We start from the raw sequence: 24,543 nt of genomic DNA, 5'->3' as shown, positions 1-24,543 counted from the left end.
TAATTTTAATTTAAAAATTTAATAATAAAAATATTGGATTTGAACTTAATTTAGTTAAATTCAAGTACAAAGATGCTGAGATTTAAAAATGACCAGAAAATGGTATTTAAAAATAAAACAGTAGACCGAGGCTACAGATTAGTGGTACAGCACTTATCTAGCACGTGTGCCTGGATTCAGTCTCCAGTACCACACATGCATGTGTGCTTGCACACAGGTGTGCACACACAGAATAAAGTAGATGAAGTACAGAAAATGGTGAAAAGTTAATGGGCTTAACCTCTATGTAATAAGACTAAAGTGATACTAGTAACAACAAGAGAAATGCTTTAAATTTTCCTTCCCTTTTCCCCATATAACTTTAGAAGGAATGTTAATGTCTTCATTCTTTTCATCTTTCCTGTACCTTTTCACACAAACATCCTCCTGTGTATACCTTTATCATTTCATATATATGTAGCACTTAGGGAGCTGATTTTAAAAGTGTATGTTTATCTGCTGGTATATTGCACAGTTATTTTACTACATAAAATAACTTTACTCACTTCAAATATATTAAAAAGTAAAGACGAGGGCCAGTCGTGGTGGCACATGCCTTTAATCCCAGCACTTGGGAGGCAAAGGCAAGCGGATCTCTGTGAGTTCAAGGCCAGCCTGGTCTACATAGTGAGTTCCAGGACAGCTGGGGCTACAGGGAGACCCTGTCTCAAAAAAACCAAAAAAAAAAAAAAAAACTAAAGATGAATGTCTCAGCTCTTAACTATAACAATTGTTAACATTTTAGTGTATGTTCTTTCAGAATTTTCTGTTTTAATATATGCATTCTATAAATGAGATAATGTACATGTTCTTAGATGTGATAATTTTCCAAAAACTCACCAGAAATAATTTCTTTGTGGTAAGAAAGTTGTTCAGATGGTTTCTGATATTATTGCAACTAAGCCTAGGGTTTTTTGTGTGTGTTTTTTTTTTTAAATCACTTAGAAATATCTACCATATTTTCTACCATTTTCTACCATTCTTTTCCCATCCTGGCAAAATTTTTCTGTGCTTTTTTCAGTAAAAGGACAGCTTTGTTTGTTTATTTGTTTTTTATCATTTAAATGAATATAAATCTCTTAAATAATGACTACTTCAATTTAGGGAGAAAAGACTATTCAGACAGTGCCAACAGGAGCGAAACCAGCCATCATCACTGCTACAAGACCCATCACCAAAATGATTGTAACTCAGCCAAAAGGAATAGGTTCCACAGTCCAGCCAGCAGCTAAAATCATCCCAACAAAAATAGTTTATGGGCAGCAAGGGAAAACACAGGTATGCTGTAAGATGTGCTGACTTTTCTTGGTTCTTGAATTTTTTTTTTTTTTTAAATCCCTGAGATTCCCAGGTAGAAATTTGATGGAAAAGATCAGCAGGCTGAAAAGCAAAAATCAGGTTTTCAAAAGTTAAGACTGAATGTGTAGTTATTAATCTGTTCTCAAAAACTGCCTAGATGTCTGGGTATTTCTGTCAAATTATGAATAAAGGTAGGAACAAGAATTTTCTTGGAATAAAATTTACTGAAGATGCATATTGTGATTTGAGAATTGGATGGTTGAGGAAGGGATGAATCTCTCAAAATATTTACTTTTGGGGCTGGAGTAATGGCTTAGCAGTTAAGAACATTGACTGTTCTTACTGTAGAGGACCCAGGTTCAGTTCCCAGCACCCACATGATAGTTAACTGTCCAAACTCCAGTTCCAGTTCTGATGCCCTCTTCTGATCCCCTCGCGCATGGTACAACATGAGTGCACTTACATATATGCAGGCCAATACACATAAACAAAATAAAAATAATTTTTTAAAAAGTTTACGTTTTATAAGGTATATGGCCTTCATGAGCACTTTACTTATAAAAGTAGTTTTACTTGAACCCTATGTAACAGAGATGCTAGCAATGTGTTCATTTTTCAACCAATAGAAGGGAAGAGATGTTTTCTCATGGATTGCCTAGGAATTTGAGGTTCAGGATATAATCATGTGTTTCTAGGCTACTGTTTATAGGTATTTTAACTACTTTACTGAGAATATCAGAGGAAGCAGTATCATCTTTGTTTGAGAAATGGAATCATAAGCTTATGTAAAAAGTAGTAATTTACTTAAATGAATTAATAATTGGCCTTTAGAATCTGTACCCTTAAAATTGTAGCCAAATTGTTTCCATACTTTAAAAATTAGTTTTGTGACAAGTCCAAATAATTTGTTGAATTCAACAGTAACAGTTTCATTTACTTCCATATTTTTATTCTTGAACTTTTGGAAGCCAAATATGATAGAAGTAAAATAACTGCGATGACTCAATATTTTTATTCCATGGATCTGATTAAAGCCAATTCCTAGAGTCCAGATTGTGTAGTGGAATATTTCAGTTTGAAAATTTTCTTCCATTTTAGTTGTTTCATTATCTGTGAATTTGACTTTGCCCATGTTGCTTTGGGTAATAGTTTGTATCAGTGTTCCTCTGGGATTTCTTGAAAGATTACTTAGATCTCAAGTAAGCTACTTTGAACAGTTATGTCAGGAATTTCATTTGATTCCTCATGAAAAGAAACTTGCACAGCAGCTTAACAAATTAGGGTCCAGTTCTGTGAATAAAAGCTGAGAGAGGAAGCCCTAGACAGATGTTATGACTTAAAAATTCTATTGAGAATCTAGACTGCTTATGTATTTTTTTTGTTCAACTACTCTTAGTTTGTAGTTATTAGTCTACTATATTATATGATATTATAAAATGATTTCTGAAGTCATAATAAGAAAAAAACAGTATAAAAGGTCTTGTCACAATCACAGCTATTGGCAGTTGAAGAAATGGCTGAGTGGTTAAGCCTGCTTGCTATTCTTGCAGAGGACCAGAGCTTGGTTCCCAGCACCCACATCAGGTGACTCACAACCACCTCTAACACCCGTTCTAGGGAATCCAACACCCTCTTCTGGTGTTTGTGAGTACCCACACATGTGTGCACACAATACATAGATTTATTTTTATACACACACACACACACACACACACACACACACAGAGAGAGTAATAATCAGTAGCTGTTTCAATTTGGTATGTACCACTTAAGACATTGTACATAGCTTAATTATAATTCATTTGTAGATTGAATTAGTCTTTAATCTCTGCTGTGCCTAAAGCCCAATAAATATACAGAATGCTATTTTCTGTAATAGGAAAATAGTAGTTTACAACTCAAAGTTTGGCTTCTTTTGTTGTTTTTTTGTTTTTGAGACAGGATATTACCCTGTAGCCCAGGCTGGCCTGGAACTCATTATTTAGCCAAAGTTGGCTTTGAACTTGTGTTAGTCCTCCAAATCTGTCTCTCCAGTGCTGGGGCCAACTTAAGCATTTTAATATGGGTATGTTCTGCTTTTCTTCTAGGTTCTTATTAAACCCAAACCAGTGACATTTCAAGCTACAGTTGTTAGTGAACAAACAAGGCAGCTGGTAACAGAAACATTACAGCAAGCATCCAGGGTAGCAGAGGCTGGCAATTCATCTATTCAGGAAGGAAAAGAAGAACCACAGAGCTATACAGATAGTAGTTCCTCTTCTACAGAGTCCTCCCAAAGTTCCCAAGGTAAGACCCACTTACTTCTTATTTATATAATCACAGTTGACATAATGCCCTAGTTTTAAAATAGCCATTCCCTCTAGGGATTCCAAACCAAGCTGGTGTTAGTTCTTTTGATTTTATTTTCTTTTATATGTATTTAGTGAGTGAGCTGAAATTTTGTTTTTTATATAATGTAGCCATTCTTTACTGTATAACATATGTTCAACAAATAATTGATAAATTCCAAATGATGGTTTTTTATCAGGTAGGTAGTAGAAACTAGGTAGAGCTGTAGTTTCAAGGTAGTGCTTTTTATATTCTTGCTGTTTGGTTTGGGTAAGTAGGGAAAGAAGTATGTAAGAAAATGAATATGCCTTTTGAAATGATTGTTGCTGAATCTTGAGAAAGAATCAAGGTGGTGGGCTAGAGAGATGGCTCAGTGGTTAAGAGCACTGACTACTCTTGTAGAGGACCCGGGTTTGATTCCTGGCACCTCCATGGTGGCTAACAACTGCCTGTAACTCCAGTTCCAGGGGAGCCAATACCCTCTTCTGACTGCCAAGGGTATCACATGACATGGGCACATTTATACTCATGCAGGCAGTACACTCCTACACATAAAAATAATAAATATTTTTTTAAAAAAGAAAGTGAAAGGTGACTAGAGGTGAGCTTGTGTGGGATGACATACATTTCCATTTGCATGGGTCAAGTTCTAGTTTATGTCTGTTCTGGCATGATTATTAATAATGTTCCCTTTCACTCTCTAAAGTACCCCAAATAGTAATTCAAGGGTTTTCTTAACTATTAGAAAGCTAAACACCAAAGCAAAGAGAATGTTTATCTTCAGTGTGTTTTTTTTTTTTAAAGGTGATATTTTTCTAAGCAGTCTCCAAAACTCATAGCTTTGTGACTTCCCTGAAATCTTATATTCATGTTATCTTGACTGCCCTTATTGTCAAGTGGTACTGGTTGAGTGTCCTATATCTGAAATACTTGGGAGAAGTGTCTTAGATTTCAGATTTTTGTATGAGATCCAAGCCTCAACATGATATTTTTGTATGTTTCATATAAACCTTATATACTTAGGGTAATTTTACAGTAAAAAAATTGCACCCGTGTTTTACTGTGATTGATCATGTGAGGTCAGTTATTCCTACTAGTAGTATCATTTCTGTGCTCAAAAAGTTTCAGATCATGGAGCATTCTTGATTTGGAATTTTGAGTTTAGAGTTGTTCAGCTTATATGTTTATGCCATTGCTTATGCATTCTGATACATCTAAGCAAAAATGTTTTTTCCCTCTTATTTTTTCCTCCTTCTATTCCTTCTTCCTGCATACCATTATCCTTGCTAGAGTGCTGCTTTTTTTTTTTTTAATTACTGTTTCTTTTCTAGTACACTTTCTTCATATTAGGCACACTCTTCATTATTTTAGTTCTTCGGTGGCATCTTCATATATTAATTTTATATAGTTTGTATTGCTGTATATGAATTCAATTGATAATTATTTGGTGGTTTATAGTATGTGTCAGACCTTATAAAGGTTGTAAAATACAGTTTTTGTGGTAGAGTAATCCATATAGATATATTACTAATGGACGAAAAATGTTCTTTATTGCTTTGTCTCCCATCCATATTCCAACTCAGGGTCACATTACATGTAACTGATATACATTTTTTTCTTCCTTTTTGGTTTTTTGAGATGGGATCTTACTCTGTAGCCTAGGCTGGCCTGAAACTCATGGTGATCCTCCTGCCTCAGCCTCCCAAGTGCTAGAATTAAGCTGTGAGCTACTGCTTCTGGCACTGGCATCACTCTTTATCCTCTTTTAGCCTAGAATAGCCGCTCAGCACCCCCATCCCTCCCTTACTCTCTTTCCTCCTTTCCTCCCTCTTTCTCTCGCTCTCACCTTCTCTCCCTTCCTCTTGACCTTGACATTTTTGTTTGGTTTCCTTTGAGACAGGGTCTCACTATGTCACCCTAACTGGTCTGCAACTTACTGTGGAAACCAGGCTAATCTCAAACTCTGAGAACTGCCTGCCTCAGCCTCCCAGGTATTGAGATTAAAGGCATGTGGTACTATGCCTGACTGACCTTGACATTATTTAAGAGTATTGGTTAGTTACTTTGTAAAATATTCTTCAATTAAGTTTTGTCTGGTGTTTCCTCATTATTAGCTCAGTAGGACAGGTGGATGTTGTATCTCAATTTTATCAAAAGACACATTCTGTCAGTTTTCTGTAGCATTAATGAGATTAATTAACTGATCTCTTGGTTAGGATGTTGGTTTCCAGTTTTCTTTACTATGAAGTTAACATATTCTTCTTTGAGATTAATAGTAATTTGGGGGAAGGTACTCTTGAGACTTTGTAAATGTAATGTTCCTCATCAAATGCTTATCAAGTTTTAGCACACATAGATGATAATCTACTCTAAAGAAGGATCGGCCTTTTCTTGACTTGAGTGTTTTTCTGGAGATTTTTTTTTCTTCTGCGTATCCTGGAATAACGATGTTTTATTACAAGGGAATGCCTGGTTCTACTTGTGGTTTCTAAGGTCCCTGCACATTGGGCTTTAATCCTGAACTGTCTCTTGACAGGCTGCAATAATAGAGTCCTTGGTCATTGCCCTGATGAGACATGACCACCCTGGCAGTGTTCACCTTTATGCATCTGGTTTTGCTTTGTACTACCAGCTAAGTTGACCATTTTGTTTTGTGATTTTTCTCTATTACTATTATTTTCTTCTGTTAGACTATTAGCTTCTCAAAGCCAATGATCATTGTCATTTCTGTATATCCAATATTTTGAAGGAAAAAAAAGTGGTAGCACTAAGTACTCAGTAAAATTTTCACAAAATAGGGGCTGGAGAGATGGCTCAGCGGTTAAGAACACTGGTTCTTCTTACAGAAGACCCGGGTTTGAATCCCAGCACCCACATGGCAGCTAACAACTGTCCATAACTCCAGTCCCAGGGGATCTGACAGCCTCTTCTGACCTCCACAGGCATTGCATGACATGGGTGCACTCACCTACATGCAGGCAATACACACATACACATAAAATAAAAATAATAAATTTTAAAAAAGTTTCACAGAATGAACAAACAGAAGAGTGACCATAATAGCTGGGCTAGGACTAAGCTCCATTTTAAACCTTTTTTTGTCTCCTCAGTCCAAAACATGGTTTCCTTTCTGCAGTTTCCTCTAACGTTGTAGGTGGACTTTTTAAGTGGTATACCACTGGACTGTTGTTTAGATGTGATAAAGAGCTAGGTGACCAAGCCTGTTGGATCAAGGACATTCTTGCCTTTATCAGTTACTGAAAGTTGGACCACATGTTTTCTGCAGCTGCTGTACTCTTTTCTCTCCTAAGTTGTTCTTCTGTTTTCCCTTTGTCACTTGGAAGGGGACCCTTACTGGGTTTCAGATTTTTAAAGTATTAAAAATTTTTTTCTCCATTTATGTCCAGCTTTATTTCTAAAATTAAGGTGGATTAAATTTGAGGCCAGCCTGAGCTACATGAGACCCTGTCTCTAAAACAAACAAATAAATAAATTCAGCAGGAGAAGTCAAAGACAGAGTGGGAATGCTGACATCTGGTTGGACAATGGAAGACGTGGGGCATCTTCCTAAATGTTGTGACAAAAGCATTTAAAAAATTTATTATTTTTATGTGTATGTATGCATTGCCTGCATGTAGGTAAGTACACCTGTGTCATGCAATGCCAGCGGAGGTCAGAAGAGGCTGTCAGATTCGCTGGGACTGGAGTAACAGACAGTTGTTAGCTGCCATGTGAGTCCTGGGATTTGAACCAGGGTCTTCTGCAAGAACAACCAGCGTTCTTAACTTCTGAGCCATCTCCAGCCCCTCAGTCTTTTATATTTTGGGTGCTTAATAGAAATGTTACATCTCTGGTGTGACATTTTTCTACTCAGTGTTTCTGTTTATTTTATTGTTTTGTTTTTTGAGATAGAGTCTCATGTAGTCTAGTCTGGCCTCAGACTCACTGTATAGCTGAGGATAACTTTGAGCTCCTGATCCTCTTCCCTTCACCTCCCAAATGCTGTGATTACAAGCATGTGCCACCACACTTGGTCTGTTTGTTAATGGTAATTAAACATTTGGAACCTATTGCATATTGATTTTGTTTTCTTTAGGAAAGTTGTCTCATGAGAATTGTTTCCTTTGCACCAACATTTTTGTGTAGCTTTGTGGCTTTCAAAAAGATACGGTTCTTAGAGGCTTTGAGCTCTTTTTTTTTTTTTCTTTTTTTTCTTTTTAAAGAAATATTTATCTATCTTTTTAATGTGTATGAGTGTACTACCTGCATGTGTGTAAGTGCACCCTCGAAGGTCAGAAGAAGGTGTCAGATCCCCTGGAACTGGAGTTATGGGTAGTTGTTAGCTACTATGTGGGTGCTGGGAATCGAACCTGCCTCTGCAAGAGCAGTCAGTGTTCTTAACCACTGAGCCATCTCTCCAGACTTTTTTTTTGGACTTTTTGAGACATGCTCTCCCAGTAGCCTCAGCTAGCCTGGAACTGGCTATGTAGACCAAGGTGGCCTGGCAGAGATCCACCTGCTTCTGCCTTCAGAGTACTGGGATTAAAGGCATGGTATGAGTTCTTTTTAAGATGCTTTTACTGATCAGCAGTCTCTATATATTTTTTTCTTGTTTGTTCTAATCATTTGATATTTACACCAAAATACAAAGCTATCTATGCATTTTTATGTTTCTCCCATTATAACATTATAATCTAGATATGAGAGCAGAGATCATATCTTTATATACTGTGTAGTTTCTCTTCTCTCTCTCTCTCTCTCTCTCTCTCTCTCTCTCTCTCTCTCTCTCTTCCCCTCCTCTCCTTTTCTCCCTTCTTTCCTTTTCAGTTAGGGTGTCCTGGTAGCCCTGACTGACCTGGAACTTGCTTTGTAGACCAGGCTGGCCTTGAACTCCGAGATCTCTCTGCCTCTGCCTCCCAAGTGCTGAGTTTAAAGGCACGTGCCACCATGCTCGGCCCCTCTGCAGGTTCTTACATAGGATCTTGAACAGAGCAGTTCAGGAAGGTGATAGTCTAGTCAGACTTGCTTATTCTATAGATAGAAAACTCAAAGTATTTGTTGCTTAAACTGATACACATTTAGCACTTACATGTGTAACTGTACAGCTCTTCTGAATATAATAAACTTTTACATTAGTGTTGCATTTATTTTCCAGCCAACCAAAAGTCTAGAATTGAAAATTTCTAGTACTCAGCAACCACATTTCTGCTGCTTTACTGGCTTATAAAGCTTATTTACATACTGTCATGCTCCATGTAATAATGTTTTGTTGAGTGATGGACTATATGTGTGTATATATATGTATATACATATACATATGATGACAAAATTAGAGGGTATACCGTATAGCCTACATGTGTAGCAAGCTATACCTTCTAAGTGTGTGAGTATACTGATTATATTCTCACAATGACAGGATTGCCTAGCATGGAACTTCTCAGAATGTATTCCTATTGTTAAACAACATATGACTATTATTAATTTGTTGTATCTCAGAAATCCTGAGGTAAAGATTTTGTTTTTCTTATTAAACAGTGAAGCTAAGCAAAGAATCAGCTTGCTAGTACCTGACAGTTGTTTAACCTTCCTTTACCTCTTTTATACTTGGCACATCATGCTGTTTCTAGATTGTCTGTCTTGCTGTCAGTAATTCACCCGTCCTGTAAATGTTCACCAAATACTCAGGCTGTAATACAGAAACATTTTCAGGGACATGGGGGAAAATCAGACTCCTACAACATTTGTTCTTAACTAAACACAAACATGCACTCACCTGTATAGTTCACACCTGTGTAGATAGGAGTTATCATATTGAATTGTATTTTGTCTTTTTACATGTTCGTCTCTTCAAGCAGACTCTGCTTCTTGAGCATTCTTTGATTGTTCTGTGAATTCCTTTAACTCTTCAATGCCAAATATAGATTCTGACACATAGGTGTCTAGTGTAAAATAAATGAGTGAATAAAGAATGAATTTAGAAGTGAGAGACAGTATGCCTTCTGGGAGCTTATAGTCTCCTTGGAGAGATAAAGTTTAAAGTTTACAATAAATACAAAAATAAACAAAAACAAATTGTTTTATTTTAAAGAGAAACTTTGTTTATAGGGTTTGTTTTTTTTTAACTAATATAAAACAGATTCCCAGCCTGTAGTTCATGTAATTGCTTCCCGGCGTCAGGATTGGTCAGAACATGAGATTGCAATGGAGACTAGTCCCACCATAATATATCAGGATGTATCCAGTGAATCACAATCAGCTACTTCAACAATCAAAGCTCTGTTAGAACTCCAACAGACAACAGGTATGAATTCACATGCTCAATTGAATGAAGCATGTTTTCTCTAGAGACGGGTTGTGCTAAAATACACCACTGTTACGTAGTTTTTGCACATTTCTCCCCCTCTGGACTTACCTATAATCATTAGTACATCTCTTGTTAGTTCTTTAAAATGTACACAAGAACGTGAAGCACAGATGGACCATTGTCATTAGAACAGAGATAAAGTTGACAGGGCTGTCTTCTGCTTAAACTGGACAGTCTTCTTGCCACCAAAAAGGAATGGGTGTATCACAACTAAGCACAAGCATAATGCAGTTCAGTTGCCAAATATATTTAAGAATCAGGACACAGATGGAAGGGCCCTGCTGCCCTCTTTGATACTGTTAGAGCCGTGTTACTGTCATGAAGCACCATTAGGGTGTCTTGTTAATGTTCTCATTTATTGTAATTTAATTTTCAGATTTATTATTATTTTTGTCTAGATGACCTACTTGACCTTCTATGCAAAAGTATACTTATATGACAAGATCCCATCAGTAGTCCTACTTCCTAAATCTTTGATAGACTCTAGGACAAACCTGTATACGTTCCACTGGGTTTTCTGTTACAGTGGGTCAAAGATTATCTGAGTATTTAGGGGACTGCAGTGGTGATCTCATCTAACCCTTTCATGTTATGAATAAGTAAGCAGAGGTTTAGAGAGGGTCCCCACTTTTTGATTACTTGTGGGGGTCACAGCTGTGTTCTTTGGTTTGGTTTGGTTTCTTTGTTTAAATTGGTTGTTTTGCTTTTGTAGCATCTGCCCTTGGTGGGAACAGTCTTTTAGCAGACTTAGTTATTGGATACTATTTATTGTAACTTCCACGCCATACTGGAATTTAATGTAATTTGTATAGATGGTTCTTTATTGATATTATTTTTGACCTTGGGCTTGTCTTTGACAAATTCAGCTGTTTCCATTAGTGCTTTATAGATGTAGGAACATTGAATAAAGAAATTTTGTCAAAAAAGTGTTAAGAAGATAGAAAATGAATGTATACACAGAAACCATTATTGATTACAGGCTGTTCTATCAGACATTGTTGCAGAAGCAAAGAGCCCATGTTCTCCCTTACAGTGAAAGGTTTAAATTATATTCTTGAAGAGTCCTTAAAGACCCTGTAACATTTCTTTGGCCATATCTTAAATTTGGTAGTTCTCTAATACAGAGCCTCACTCTGTAGCCCAGGCTGGCCTAGAATGCACCATGTAGCCCAGGCCAGCATTGAACTCATAGCAATCCTCCTGCCTCAGTAAAGGCTATATGAAATTTTTTACCCTCTTGTGCTGGGGATCAAATCCAGGACCTTGTATATGCTAGGCAAACACTCTACCTCTGGACAACATCCCCAGACCCTTGAAGTTTTAGTAGATCAAATTATCACTGGGATGCACAATTCTGAGATATCCCCTGGAACAAGTGATGCTATATGCTGTTCATTCACCTGTTGTTTTAGGTTGGTGAACCAAGGATACCAGGGATTATCTTCAATACAAAGGAAATAGCATCCTAAGAGGAGTATATAAAGAGAAACGTCTAGCTGGACCTGGAGTAATAGTGGGGATTGGAGTATGATTTATATGAGTTCTTGTAGGCTACCGGCTATGGTTGTACAGGCTATGCACTGTACAACTGTACAGAGAAGTCTGCAGTTTTCAACTCCTTGTCTCCTTAGTTACTGCCAGTGTGGCACCCCAGAGGTCTGGTTCATTATTCCCATGGACAGCTCTGGTTTTAGTACTTATTTATAATAAAAGTTAACTTTTCCCCGACTTTTTTATACAGTAAAGGAAAAATTGGAATCTAAACCAAGACAACCCACTATTGACTTGAGTCAAATGGCAGTACCTATTCAGATGACCCAGGAAAAGAGACATTCTCCCGAGAGTCCATCCATTGCTGTGGTAGAGTCAGAGCTAGTTGCTGAATACATCACTACTGGTAGGTGTTCTCTTCAAACGCAGTGTCAAGGTAGTGCTGCCTTGATGGATTTCATGGGGTGCTCATTTAGGGGAGAACACATTCTTTATATTTCTAGCCCCTTTCCTGTTTGTTTTCAGAGCAGAATGACATCACCTTTGGGGTTGCCATGTCTTTAATGATTTAAAAAGCCAATAGTATGTTACAAAGATTGCAAGAAATATAAGACTACAAGTTGGCCATAAATTTATCTGTGACTATGTAGCAGTGGCTAGAAAGGAATAAAATATCTTTTATGTAAAAGTTTTTATGTATCTGGAGTTTTTAGTGTGGAGGGAGGTGCATCAAGAGAGAAAGAAGGTACAGAACCCAGTCACATGTTTTAATGTAAAGAAATAATGTGGAAAACTTTAAATCCCTGTAAATACTTAATAGTTCCAGTGGAAAGCACATCAGATGTTTTTTTAAATGTGGTCTGGCAACAAAACATTAATGAGATTTGGGGGATGGCAGATACAGAGAAGTGAAATTCTTTTCTTTAAATTCTGGTGAGACCACACTTGGAATATTGCTTTCTGTTTTGGACACTTCATTACCTTGGTATCTGAAATAGTTCAGAGAGTAATACTGTGAATAATCAAGGAGTCTAGAGAGATGACTCTGGAGGCAAAACATAGAGGACTCCTATCTTAAGTTTTCTTTTGCAGTAATTAAGGGAAACCATAAAGTTAACAAACATTTGAAGGATACAAATGCCATAGAGGAAAGTTCTTTAGCATCATTTTAAGAGATATTAGGACTGATGGGTTAAAATCCTCAAAGGGAAAATTCAATTAAGATAATAGAAAGCTGTCTAGAATCTTCAGAGAGATTTAGCAGAAAGGCAGTTGATACAAAGGCCAGTAAGTTGGGGGACTATTAGCCTAATGATCAAACGATAAATAGATGAAAAGACTTGTGATTTCTTCCCTTACTTATCCTTTCAGAACGCACTGATGAGGGGACAGAGGTTGCTTTTCCCCTTCTAGGTAAGTGGTGTGCATCCATTTGTAATGTAATTAAAGGTAGAAGATGTTTGTTTGTGGGGGAACCATTTAAATGGATGCGCTCTACTCTGCTCTGGTAGAGGAAAGGTAAGCTCCACTTAGTTGAAAGGAAAGAAAATTTCTTTTTGCAGAGTAGTGGGATTCTGTCTCAGAAATGAACACTTTAATAAATACTGGGAAAAAATTGTTAAAAAAATAAATGACTGTTTTATGGTATTTATGCGGGCCAGTTAAGATCACTTGGTCTATTTACCAAATGTTCTTTCTGTGATCTCCTTCCATATTCAACACCCGTTATGCCCACAGTCATATTGAGCATTTGCTTTGACTTCAAAGCATGCTGCTGCTCTGGCCCCTGTATAGTTCTGTAGAGGATGTTAGTGTTCTCTGATTTTGCTGAACTTCAGTCTCCTAACCTGGGCATTTGGTATGAAGAAGTATATAATATCTTGAAGAAGAATTAATTTTATACAGTCTTAGGTATCTTTTGTTAGGTCCATTTTGCTTCTTTTTTTGTCTTTTTGAGACAGGGTCTCCCTGTAGCCCCAGCTGTCCTGGCACTCACTATGTAGACCAGGCTGGCCTTGAACTCACAGAGATCCTCCTGCCTCTGCCTCCTAAGTGCTGTGATTAAAGGCGCATGCCACCAGGCCCGGCCATTTTGCTCTTTTAGTTAAACCTTACTTTAATACTTATGAAGATATGTATGGGCATCAAAAATGTTCCATATGATCAGAAATTTATTTATCTTTTAAATGTCATTCATTTTTGATGATGTGTCCATTAAAATTTTCATTAATTTGCTTAAGTTTAATATTATCATAATTTATTTTTCTCCTATTTAGTCATACTATAAATTATTTCAGTAGTTTTTTTTTTTTCCATAAACCCTGGCACTTTATTTTCAGTTTAGTTGAGAACATACAGAAGATTTTAACTCATGTAATTTAAAATCCACATATAAAAGCATACTGTGAAATGCAGTGAAGTCCTGTAACACAGATAAAAAGGCATCTAGATGACGCTCTCTGGGATCTTATAGCACTTGTAGGTGTATTTTTAGCACAAGAGAAGTGCTGAATTTGCAAGTATATAATAAAGAGAAGAACGTGTTATAATAATAACTAAAGTTTGGTCCTTACACAACTACAAAAGTATTTTTATACTGATTTATAGAAATAGGTACCAGCTTACTCTTGGACACCCAACTATTCTAAGCATGGAACCAGTGTTACTTGAAATTGTAGGTCAAGCTACATAATCATTAGAATTATGGGTCATTGATTGAATTTTGAAAATCTTAAAGTCCTTAGCTCATTTACAAATTTGCTTTACTTGTTCTTGATGCAAGGGGTTTATTTCCCAGTAACTAAAAGCATGTGAAAGTTCTATAGATTTGGATGTGATTGTTTAAAAACAGTTAAGGCTGGTAAAAGATGTTACAAATGGGCACCTATGTGAATGGATAGTTTGGGTGAGTTCTGTACCAAGAGAGTAAGAGTGGAGTTGTTTCCTGTAACTGCGTCCTTACCATTTAGATGCGCTAAACTGAGGTGACAAAATAGCCTTTTCTGTTCTTTTGTTGACTATATATTTGTTTAGTACTTAGAACTTAAAGACCATTTTTCAACCCATTACTTCATTTGGTCCTCTTCTAAGTAAAAATGGCAAGTTTTCATTATCCTGTCCAAATACACAAACAAGACCTTTAGATTTTAGTGATGAATAGAGGATAGGTGACTTCAGATCCACATGACTGCTAGGAGTGGGCCAGGGTCAAGTTACTCTTGCTAAAGCAAGTGACTCTTGCTTTACTTTTCTTTCTGTAGCATCATCCTGTCCTCTTAGATTTTTAGGAACTATAAGGCTATGAAACACTGTCACTTCATATAAAGTAGCAAATGCTTCCAATGTTTGGACTTCATTTGGAACTGTGATCAAGAGACAAAGAGCTTACATTGCCTCACTTTCCTTATGATATATCTGGGATTATAGAAATGCATTATTTCTTTGTTACCTTAGCAGAATAAAAGTCATTGGAGAAATATAATAGTTCACAAGAGGGTGTTACTTTAAAGGGTTTGTTCCTCCTTGGTAATAGTAGTTTTCGCAGAGCTTCCCTATATATTTCTCTGCTTATCCTTAAAATAGCTCTGTTATTCACATTTTACAGATGAGGAAACAGTTTCAGAGAAGATAATAAGAGACGTTCTTAGAGTCATATAGCTCGTAGATGGGCAGATTCTGATCTTCCTCTTAGTTCACAGTACCACATCCTGTGGGATACAAGTTCACAGACATTTGTTTAAAATGATCAGTGGTTACAGTTACTGTGGTGATTTCTGGAGAAATATCATCACCTCCTCTATTTTCAGTCAGTCATCGCTCCCAGCCCCAACAGCCCTCACAGCCCCAACGGACCCTGCTCCAACATGTGGCTCAGTCACAGACTGCAACACAGACTTCCGTGGTGGTAAAGTCCATCCCAGCGTCTTCCCCTGGAGCAATCACCCACATCATGCAGCAGGTTGTATCTCTTCTATCTCTTCCTATGTTCTGTAACTACATCATTCCCAAAGTGAAGTTCAGTTTCATCCCCCGTCTGAAAAGGAGGGATATGAGTTATAGAGCGTTTGTGTAATTCATTCATCTGTGAATATAGATGATGAATTGAGGGTCCTAACACCAGCAAATAATTAGGAAATAGTATTTTTGAACAGTCTGGAAACTTGCATTTCAGAAGGCAGGGCTCCCTGGGTGACTCATAGCATTAGAATTGGTCACTATTTCTGTGTCTCTTACTGTTATGGAAGAATTTACCAGTGAAGTAAATAAAAATTTCAAAATGAAATAGCATTTGTCTTGTTTAGCTGGTTGCTGCTGGGTTTGTTTTGTTGGTTTTTGTTTTATACTTTATAATGAATTCTTATGAGACCAGTATGAATAAGAAGTAAAATAAATATTTGGCTTAACTATGTGTGACCAATTATGAAGAAAGATGCAACAGGAAGGAGAATGAGCTAACATGGAACAGAAACATCTGGTATTAAGGGTAATGAAGGAAGCTACAATTGATAAGTTGATTTTGTGTCAGACACTATGCTTTGAGCTCTAAGTATGTTAATTTGATTCTCACCATGACCCTGAAAGGTGGGTGTATCATCCCTCTTGTAAATGAGAAAACTCATACTCAACAAAGTTAAGTAACTTGCTCCAGGTGTCAGAGCCAGGATTTAAACCCATAGCGACACTTGCTACACAGCTTCATCATGGATATCAGATTCAACCATGACTCCTAGTTAATTCACTTGAATGATTGTCATTCAGCTGCCTGTGATTAAACCTGGTTACAGAAAGACAGTAAAGAGATGATGAATTGAAAACTTGTCTATATACAGTCATTATGGTACAAGGGAAAGTTCCAGCTTTAAAGTTTAGAACAGCACTGTAGTTAGCACAGGCAATGGAAATGATGGGAATGAGGTGGATTTTGTTGTGTCCCAAAGAAAAGCCATCTGGCCGAAGATTTCACTGGTCTTAGTCTGTCTTTTACCTGGCAGGTCCTAACATTGACCTGTCCTAAGACACCTAGAAGTCAGACAGGTTGGCCCTAACAGTGTCATTCAAGACAATTTCTATTCCCAGTGCTATCTCAACTGACCCCAGGCAGTCTGCTTTCCACCATAGGATTGACCTGTCCTTCCCTAGCGCTCTCCCTCCTGGGAACCAGGTTCTGGGAAGTTGTGGCCTGATGAGCCTGGACTCTGAGACACAGACCTTGGTGACAGCCCTCCTCAGGGAGGCCTGCTGTGAGGGGCTGGTATGAGCACATTTCCCAAACATTATGACTGGCCTTTGGGACTGAGGGCATGCACATGGCCAAAATGGGCTTTCCAGAACCTTGGCTTTGCTCTGGACCTTGATCCTTGGCTATATTTAGCCAGGTGAGCTGCCCTCAGAGACTGGCTGCAGGGAAGTTCCTGAGCTGGGGAGCCTGTCTCTTCTTTTTGTGCTGTGCTTGTGAGGTCACCTTCTTCCTCTACTCTGTAGGTTCTGCATTGTCTTGGACTTTTCCTACATTCATGAGTAGGCTGGACTTTGAAGTACTTACTGTCTGGGAGTTCAAATTACGAGATTTGGTCTAAAGCCTAGGAGGCTTTATGGTTTCTTAAGGCTCTTCTAAAAATTTTTGAGTGAATCTCAAATTTTTCTAGTTCAAGAAAAATGTGTCAATAAGGTATGTGTTTTTCTTATTTCATTCTTACTTTGTGTCTTTTCCACTTAGGCATTGAGCAGTCATACTGCTTTTACCAAACACAGCGAGGAACTTGGAACTGAGGAGGGTGAGGTTGAAGAGATGGACACTTTAGACCCTCAGACAGGTCTGTTTTACCGATCTGCCCTGACTCAATCACAGTCAGCTAAACAGCAGAAACTTAGCCAGCCTCAGCTGGAACAGACTCAGCTGCAGGTGAAAACTCTGCAGTGCTTCCAGACCAAACAGAAGCAGACCATCCACCTGCAGGCAGACCAGCTCCAGCACAAACTCCCGCAGATGCCTCAGCTCTCCATCAGGCATCAGAAACTTACCCCTCTCCAGCAGGAACAAGCACAGCCCAAGCCAGATGTACAGCACACACAGCATCCCATGGTGGCCAAAGACAGGCAGCTTCCTACCTTAATGGCACAGCCCCCACAAACTGTAGTACAGGTACTTGCAGTGAAAACCACACAGCAGCTCCCGAAACTACAGCAGGCTCCAACCCAACCAAAAATCTACGTGCAACCCCAAAATCCCCAGAGCCAAATGGCACTCCCTGCCTCGTCAGAGAAACAGCCGGCAAGCCAGGTAACAGAATTTTGATAGCATGCAAAGTTAACTTCTGTGTTCTCGGGGGAAAAGTAAGACCATCACAGCCCTAACATGCCAACAGTGCTTTCTCCTGGCAAGAGGAAACCCAAAAGCCTCGTTATGCTGGAGTTAGTATTAGGGAAGAAGAGCACATACTAATATGAGAGAAAGAGTATACTCTTGGAGCTTGACTTCCCAAGCATCTTTTAATGAAATCATTTTAGTGTTGACCAATAGTGCATGGAAATGATGGCCCCAAATTATTCATATATTTTAAATGTAAACTAGTTATCTCCATGCTTATAGACTCTTAATTCTGTGCAGTTATGCTAAGTAAATATCAATCTTTTAAGGAACTTCACTGACCATCTATCTTCCTTTGTAATTTATATTATTGCCATCAAGTTAACAAAAGTATCTTCTAGATTTATGTTCTAGATTATAGAAGAATCTGGATAGTCAGGAGAACAAAAAATGACTAGCAAAAATCAGTGGTTCTGGAATGAAATATGTGTGTATATGTAATTACATATATGTAGACTATGTTTGTACAGGTGTGCTTTGAAGCAAAGGATTGAAAAAATACCAAACTCCTTTTTATTTTAAAAGATTACATGAAATCGTTTGAGAAGATTGATGGTGTGCTGTATAGGGATATAAATCTCAAAGGAAAACTAGGCTGCTGTGACTTTTTTTTCCTTTACTACCTCAAAGCTTGGCTGGCTGAACAAAGGTTCTTTCAACCCCTCCTCTTTCCCTAGGTTCCTTAAAAGAAAACAGATCCTTCCCATCCAGCCCTCTTACTAAAACATCGAGCTTCAAAATGTCTTCCTAGTATACCGCACAAATGTTTCTTTTGCCATATTTTCTGGAGTGTTTGATTAGTTTTTCTCAAAGAGATGTAGCTATAACACACACAACCCCAATTTATTTTCAGGTGGAGCAGCCAATTATAACCCAAGGATCCTCTGTTACAAAGATAACATTTGAGGGGCGCCAGCCTCCCACAGTTACAAAGATAACTGGTGGCAGTTCTGTGCCTAAGCTGACATCACCAGTTACAAGCATATCTCCCATTCAGGCCTCTGAGAAGACAGCAGTGTCAGACATTTTGAAAATGTCTTTGATGGAAGCTCAGATTGATACAAATGTAGAACATATGGTAGTGGATCCCCCAAAGAAGGCTCTAGCCACTAGTGTGCTCACTGGTGAAGCAGGATCTTTACCCTCCACCCACATGGTGGTGGCAGGGATGGCGAATTCCACTCCCCAGCAACAGAAATGTAGAGAGTCCTGTTCAAGTCCATCTGCTGTTGGCCCTCCCCTAACGACCAGGAAACTTGAAGCATCAGGAGTGCCTACGACAGGCCAGTTCATGCGTATTCAGAATGTAGGCCAAAAGAAAGCTGAAGAGAGCCCAACAGAAATTATCATTCAGGTAAGAATTGGAAGGAAAATGAGAAGCCTTGGGCAGAGGGGAGGTTATGGGTTTGAGACATTCTGGGGTATCACAGAAACAGTCAATCTATGGTGGTTTTAAAACAGATTATCTTTGACATGGTTTCAAACCCATTACAGATATATAAATTTATATTTAGTTGTTTCTTTTGGAAAATGATCATGGAAAATTGGTGGATGTTGTCACAGCATACTGTGTGACAGTAAAGGGCCGAAGACTGTGTCACCCTGATTTATGTTCTCCACCATGCTTGCCAGTTGTTGGGTTAGCAAGTTAGTGCAAAAGGTCAGTGATTTTAGGCTGGATAGATGGCTCAGCAGTTAAGAGCACTGGTTGCTCTTGCAGAGGACCCAAGTTAGGTTCTCAGCACCCACATAATGGCTGATAACCATCCATAAATGTAGTTTCGGGGGGTGTCGTTGGAACTGTCTGGACTGTACCCACATTGCGTGCACATGGTACACTTATACAAAAAAAATTAAAAGGTCAGTAATTTTTTAGGTTCATTTTGAGATCCTCAGTCTGCTTTCTAAAATCCTAGAATATAGCTAGATTGTATGTGAGTTTAATTTTAGGGACTGTTTTTAAACAGTCTTAATCTAAATTTGTGGTTCCTAGGACAGTCATACTTACGCGAACTGGAATGTCTGGAGAAATACATTCTATGGGGATGTTTCTAAAGTACTTTTATATCTGACTTGGCATTAACAATAAACTTTGCTTTTTATTTCAATCGTTATTTTAATAATCTTGTTACTGTTGTGGTCATTTGTTGGTAAATACAGGCCAGTTAACATAGTAGAACAGTTGGTTAACAGTCTGTCTTCCTGGCTTTCTCATTCTTCTCATTCTTAAAGCCACCTGTCATCCTGCATTAGAGATTAAGATCGAAGACTTAAACTGAGTCCAGACTAGCCTTTAGGAGTTGTGTTTTATTTCCATCTGTCAATCCGAGATATTAGTGTTTTTTCTTATATTGGCAATTTTTTTTTTTCTAAGCTCGTATAGTTTGGAAAGTATCAGGGCAGCACATGGTTCATGGAGAATTTTCATGTGTGAAGCTGTAGAAAGTTTAGGATTTGCCATAGATTGACAGTTGTGTGACTTTGAAGTTCATACAGTAAGTTTGTCCTATTGCAGAGATGCCTTTGAGAAAAAGCAGATTGACCTAACAGTTAGGACATAATTAAACACAGGAGCTTGATAATTAAGGCAAGTCAACATAGCCGTTGAATTATTCAAATAATATTTCCCTCTGTACAAATGAATTCAGTCAATTACATAATTCTTAACAAAGGATTTTGTTGTAATTATGATTTTTTTACCTCAGTTGGGTAGGGTATGCTGGAAAAGGGGTGGTTTCTTGGTTTTGTCATTCACTGCTTTGGTCTAGACTATTGAGCCTCCTCTTCTTGGGTTCATCATTAGCAGGGAGAATAAGTAATGCCATTTTATAGGATCGCTGTAAGGGATACACAAAATTAAACCCTGAGCACAGTTTTTGTCCAACACGGTAACTGTGACTGATTTTGCTACAATGTATTGTAGCTGCTGGGGTTTAGATTGGCATACTCAATAATTTGTAAGTGATTTGGTGTTGCTTAGTTGGAAATTATTTTTTCTGCATTTTATTAACAGGAGTGAAATATAGTTCATTTCCTGTCAAGGCTTAGAAGCAGGGGTAAGGCATAAACTGATATCTCTTGTTAAAAGGAATGTAAGGCCAGGCATGGTAGTGTGCACTTGTTTGGTTTTTTTGTTTTTTGCTTTTTTTTTTTTTTTTGTGGTCTTTTTGAGACAGGGTCTCCCTATGGCCCCAGCTGTCCTGGAACTCACTATGTAGACCAGGCTGGCCTTGAACTCACAGAGATCCGCCTGCCTCTGCCTCCCAAGTGCTGGGATTAAAGGTGTGCGCCACCATGCCTGGCAGTAGTGTGTACTTGTAATCCCAGCACTTGGGAGGCAGAGGCAGGTGTATCAGAAGTTCAGGGTCATCTTGACTACATAGCAGGTTCAAGGCCAGCTTGGAATATACGCGGTCCTGTCTCAAAAAAAAAAAATAGGTAAAGTTATAAAGATGGAAAATTAATCTGGCAAGGCAATAAACCTCCAATAAGTACTTACCAAAGAATCCCCCACCAGTAATATTTTTGGTTGTTTAAAAGGCAAGTTTTGGCTTCTCTTATGCTAGAATACTTTCGCTACTCCTTTTCAATAAAGGGCGATTTGTCCTTTGTGACTCAAACAAGGTATTTCCTCTTTGAAACACCAAAGAGGCTTAAAATATTATGTGTCAGCAACTTAGTCATTCATCGTAAAGAGCAAAAATATAATTATAAAAGTATTCCTTAAAGTCTAGCTCCTGTCCTATAAAGTTGTGCAAAGATCACTGAGTTGTATGAGATTTGAAGTGCAATCCAGCATTAACCCTGGCAGCTGTGCCCTTGAGGAAGTCTCTTACTTGTTTGTAAATGGGAATGATAATTTCCACACCTTGACCTCACAGGGATTGAGTGGAATGTCAGGTGTGTGTGAAATCCAGCACAGTTCTTTGCATGGAGTGGTTGTCTGGCAAATGTCAGCTTTCTTTTGCCATCCATAATGGTGGGGAAAGCCTCCTGTCTCTTCTCACCGTGAAGATAATCTCCTGCGTCTTCTCTTCCAGGCCATTCCCCAGTATGCCATTCCTTGCCACTCCAGCTCCAACGTGCTAGTGGAGCCCAGTGGACTTCTTGAGCTAAACAACTTCACCAGTCAGCAGCTGGATGACGATGAAACAGCAATGGAGCAGGACGTGGATAGCAGCACGGAGGACGGGACTGAACCCAGCCCCTCTCAGAGCTCTGCGTCCTAGTGTTTGGACACGGGAGTGCACTTTAAAACCTGCTTGGTTACCAAGTGTCCAGGGAAACTCGTATTTTGTTGACTAAAAAAAAAGCACTTTGCTCATACTTAGGCTGTGGACCTTGAAACAGCAGTGTTTCAACAAGATATTGCTGCAGGAGCAGCATTTTAACAAGATAAAACTCACAGGGGAATGTACTTTTTAATATATAGATAGATAGATTAAAAAGGAAAAAAAAAGCAAAGAAAAAATGCACATCTCCAGAGATCTGGTGTTCTCTCTCTGTCAGAGCTTGGTCAATGGGAAAGTTTTGTCTCTCAGTGGAAAGAAAGAGACTTTTCCTGTGAATGTTCCTCAGCTGGTTTCCACTGAGCAAAATGCCACCAGAAAATATTTTTTAAAAAGAAAGAAAGGAGAATGTGAATAGTTTGTATTTTGAATGATGTTTCAGGAACAGCTTTTTAAAATCTTGTATGTTTTTGCATATCCCCGGAATTGTTGATTTGGCTAACATTTTACATTTGCTCAGTTCATGATTAGTATATATGAATACCTAAGAAAATGCTAGCATTAAAGAGTCCTTGCTGGATGGTAGAAATCAGATCCCTGACCAGTGGGAAGTACTTTGGGGTGGTGTGTACATGCCCCTCGGTTGTATGCTAATTTATTGTGTTCCACACACTCACCTATTTATTTAATGTAAACATTTCAGAACAGGCCATATTTCTTTTCTTCTTCTGAACCAGGAATGCCTGGCCTTTCCACCTCCCCTCCTCTCTTCTCCCCTTTAAGACAACTTATTAGAAAATGTTTCATTGGGAAGCAGAGGAAAAGAAACATTTTCTGGCCCAACCGAAACGTTCAGTTACGGTGAAGAAAACAGACTATTCATTCATTTGATGCTTTCTTGATGTTGAAATTGCACATTCATGTTGGACTCAGACTTTGAAAGTAACTTTTACCTACTTTTGTTTAAGCCCCTTTGAAATGTATAAAAAGTTCATTTACAGTTCTAAATGTAATGTTTTTAAGTACTTTACTTTTTTAGGACACAGTTTGTTTAAACGCTATGTTTTGGTCTCGTGATTGCTGTCTGTCACAAGTAGAAGGAGGGGGAGGAGGTGGGAGGGTAAGAGTCGGTTTTGACAAGTTGTGGCAAAGGAAACTATACTTTTAATTTTTAAAAAATGTAAATAGGAAAGTTTTTAACGGTTTTCTATGGATTTCACTATAAATAAGCATTTTAAGACTGACAGGTGTTGAACTGTATATACACACATCAGCATAACTGCCCAGGTTTTTGGTGCTGAAGTACTGTAAGTAGAATTCATCCACAGCCTCGTAATTTTGCATCTACATCTGGGGAAAGAAGCAGTGATGCTGAGGTTGATAAATTCACACAGAATGACACTGAAGATTTGAACATGAGCATTCCTGAGCTGCACTGGTTCATGGTGGTTGTCCACATTTCTACTAGGTGATGATGACTTACCCATAGATGGAGCTGTTGGACATCATTTCATTGTACAAGTTCATTTTAACAGCTCTGTGACTGTTCCTAGTTAAGTAATTTTTAAACTCTCTTGGGTCATAGACTTCTTTGAGAATCTGACTAAACTATGAATTCTCTCACCAAAAAGATACATGTGCCAGTACGTACACATAATAGATTTTGCATACAGTTTTAGGGACTTGTGGACTACTAAGCCTACCTATGTATTCCAGGTGAAACTCTGTTATAGTCAGACCATTACTTCCAGATGTAACTTTTTATAAAATAAAGTCTCTTTTAAATACTCATGGATCAGGAAACAAGAACAAACTTGAATAAAGTTCTGTTCCTCGTATTCTGTCAGCATAGCATACCTGTGTCCCTTGGAGAATTTAACTTACTATATATCTACAACTGAAATAGCAAATCTACATTTAAAACACACACAAGTTTTGAGGTAAGATTTAATTTTTTTCCTTTTACAGGTTCTAATTCCATGTATAACATGAATTTATTGTCAAATGCTAATCTTTTATGTGGCAGGCATGGCTTTAAGCACCAGGGATACCCATAATGAGCAATTGGAAAATCCTACCCTTCTGGAGTTTATAAACAGGGCTTCCTACTATCATTGTGCATAGAGCTGGCTGGGTTTCTCATTTGTGTATGCATGTATATGGAGGCCAGAGGCAATCTCAGGTATTCCTAAGCAGTCATCCACCTTGTTGCTGGTTTTGTTTTTTTAAATTTTTTATTACGTTTTTATGTATTTACTGTGTGTGTGTGTGTGTGTGTGTGTGTGTGTGTGTGTACAACTTGAGGGAGTTGGTTCTCTCCTTCTACCATGTGGGTCCCAGAAATTGAAGCCCTTCAGGTTTGGCAGCAGATGACTTTATCCACTAAGGTATCTGCCAGCCCCTGCCTTGTTTTTGAAACAAGGTCT

General features: G+C 38.2%; 1 protein-coding gene across 14 annotated transcripts in view; it reads left to right on the top strand.

The window, feature by feature from the left end:
• Positions 1-23,908, top strand: part of Emsy (EMSY transcriptional repressor, BRCA2 interacting) — a 77,017-nt gene extending 53,109 nt beyond the window's left edge. For 8 of the 14 annotated variants that reach the window (XM_029568835.1, XM_029568833.1, XM_029568834.1 and 5 more), the window contains 9 exons: positions 1,144-1,317; positions 3,426-3,624; positions 9,803-9,967; positions 11,772-11,927; positions 12,893-12,934; positions 15,328-15,479; positions 17,238-17,801; positions 18,742-19,242; positions 21,929-23,908. In XM_029568835.1, the coding sequence (XP_029424695.1) occupies positions 1,144-1,317; positions 3,426-3,624; positions 9,803-9,967; positions 11,772-11,927; positions 12,893-12,934; positions 15,328-15,479; positions 17,238-17,801; positions 18,742-19,242; positions 21,929-22,117 (2,142 nt within the window). In that variant the 3' untranslated portion in view covers positions 22,118-23,908. Of the gene's footprint in view, positions 1-1,143; positions 1,318-3,425; positions 3,625-9,802; positions 9,968-11,771; positions 11,928-12,892; positions 12,935-15,327; positions 15,480-17,237; positions 17,802-18,565; positions 19,243-21,928 lie in introns of those variants that run through there. The other 6 variants (XM_029568838.1, XM_029568837.1, XM_017800899.2 and 3 more) reach the window with 4 other exon arrangements.
• The last annotated feature ends 635 nt before the right edge of the window (positions 23,909-24,543 follow it).

Source organism: Nannospalax galili, unplaced genomic scaffold, assembly GCF_000622305.1.
Source record: "Nannospalax galili isolate Female #2095 unplaced genomic scaffold, S.galili_v1.0 scaffold278, whole genome shotgun sequence".
Classification (NCBI taxonomy): Eukaryota; Metazoa; Chordata; class Mammalia; order Rodentia; family Spalacidae; genus Nannospalax; species Nannospalax galili.
The sequence above is the reverse complement of the archived record's forward strand: the minus strand, read 5'-3'. Positions and strand labels throughout refer to the sequence as shown.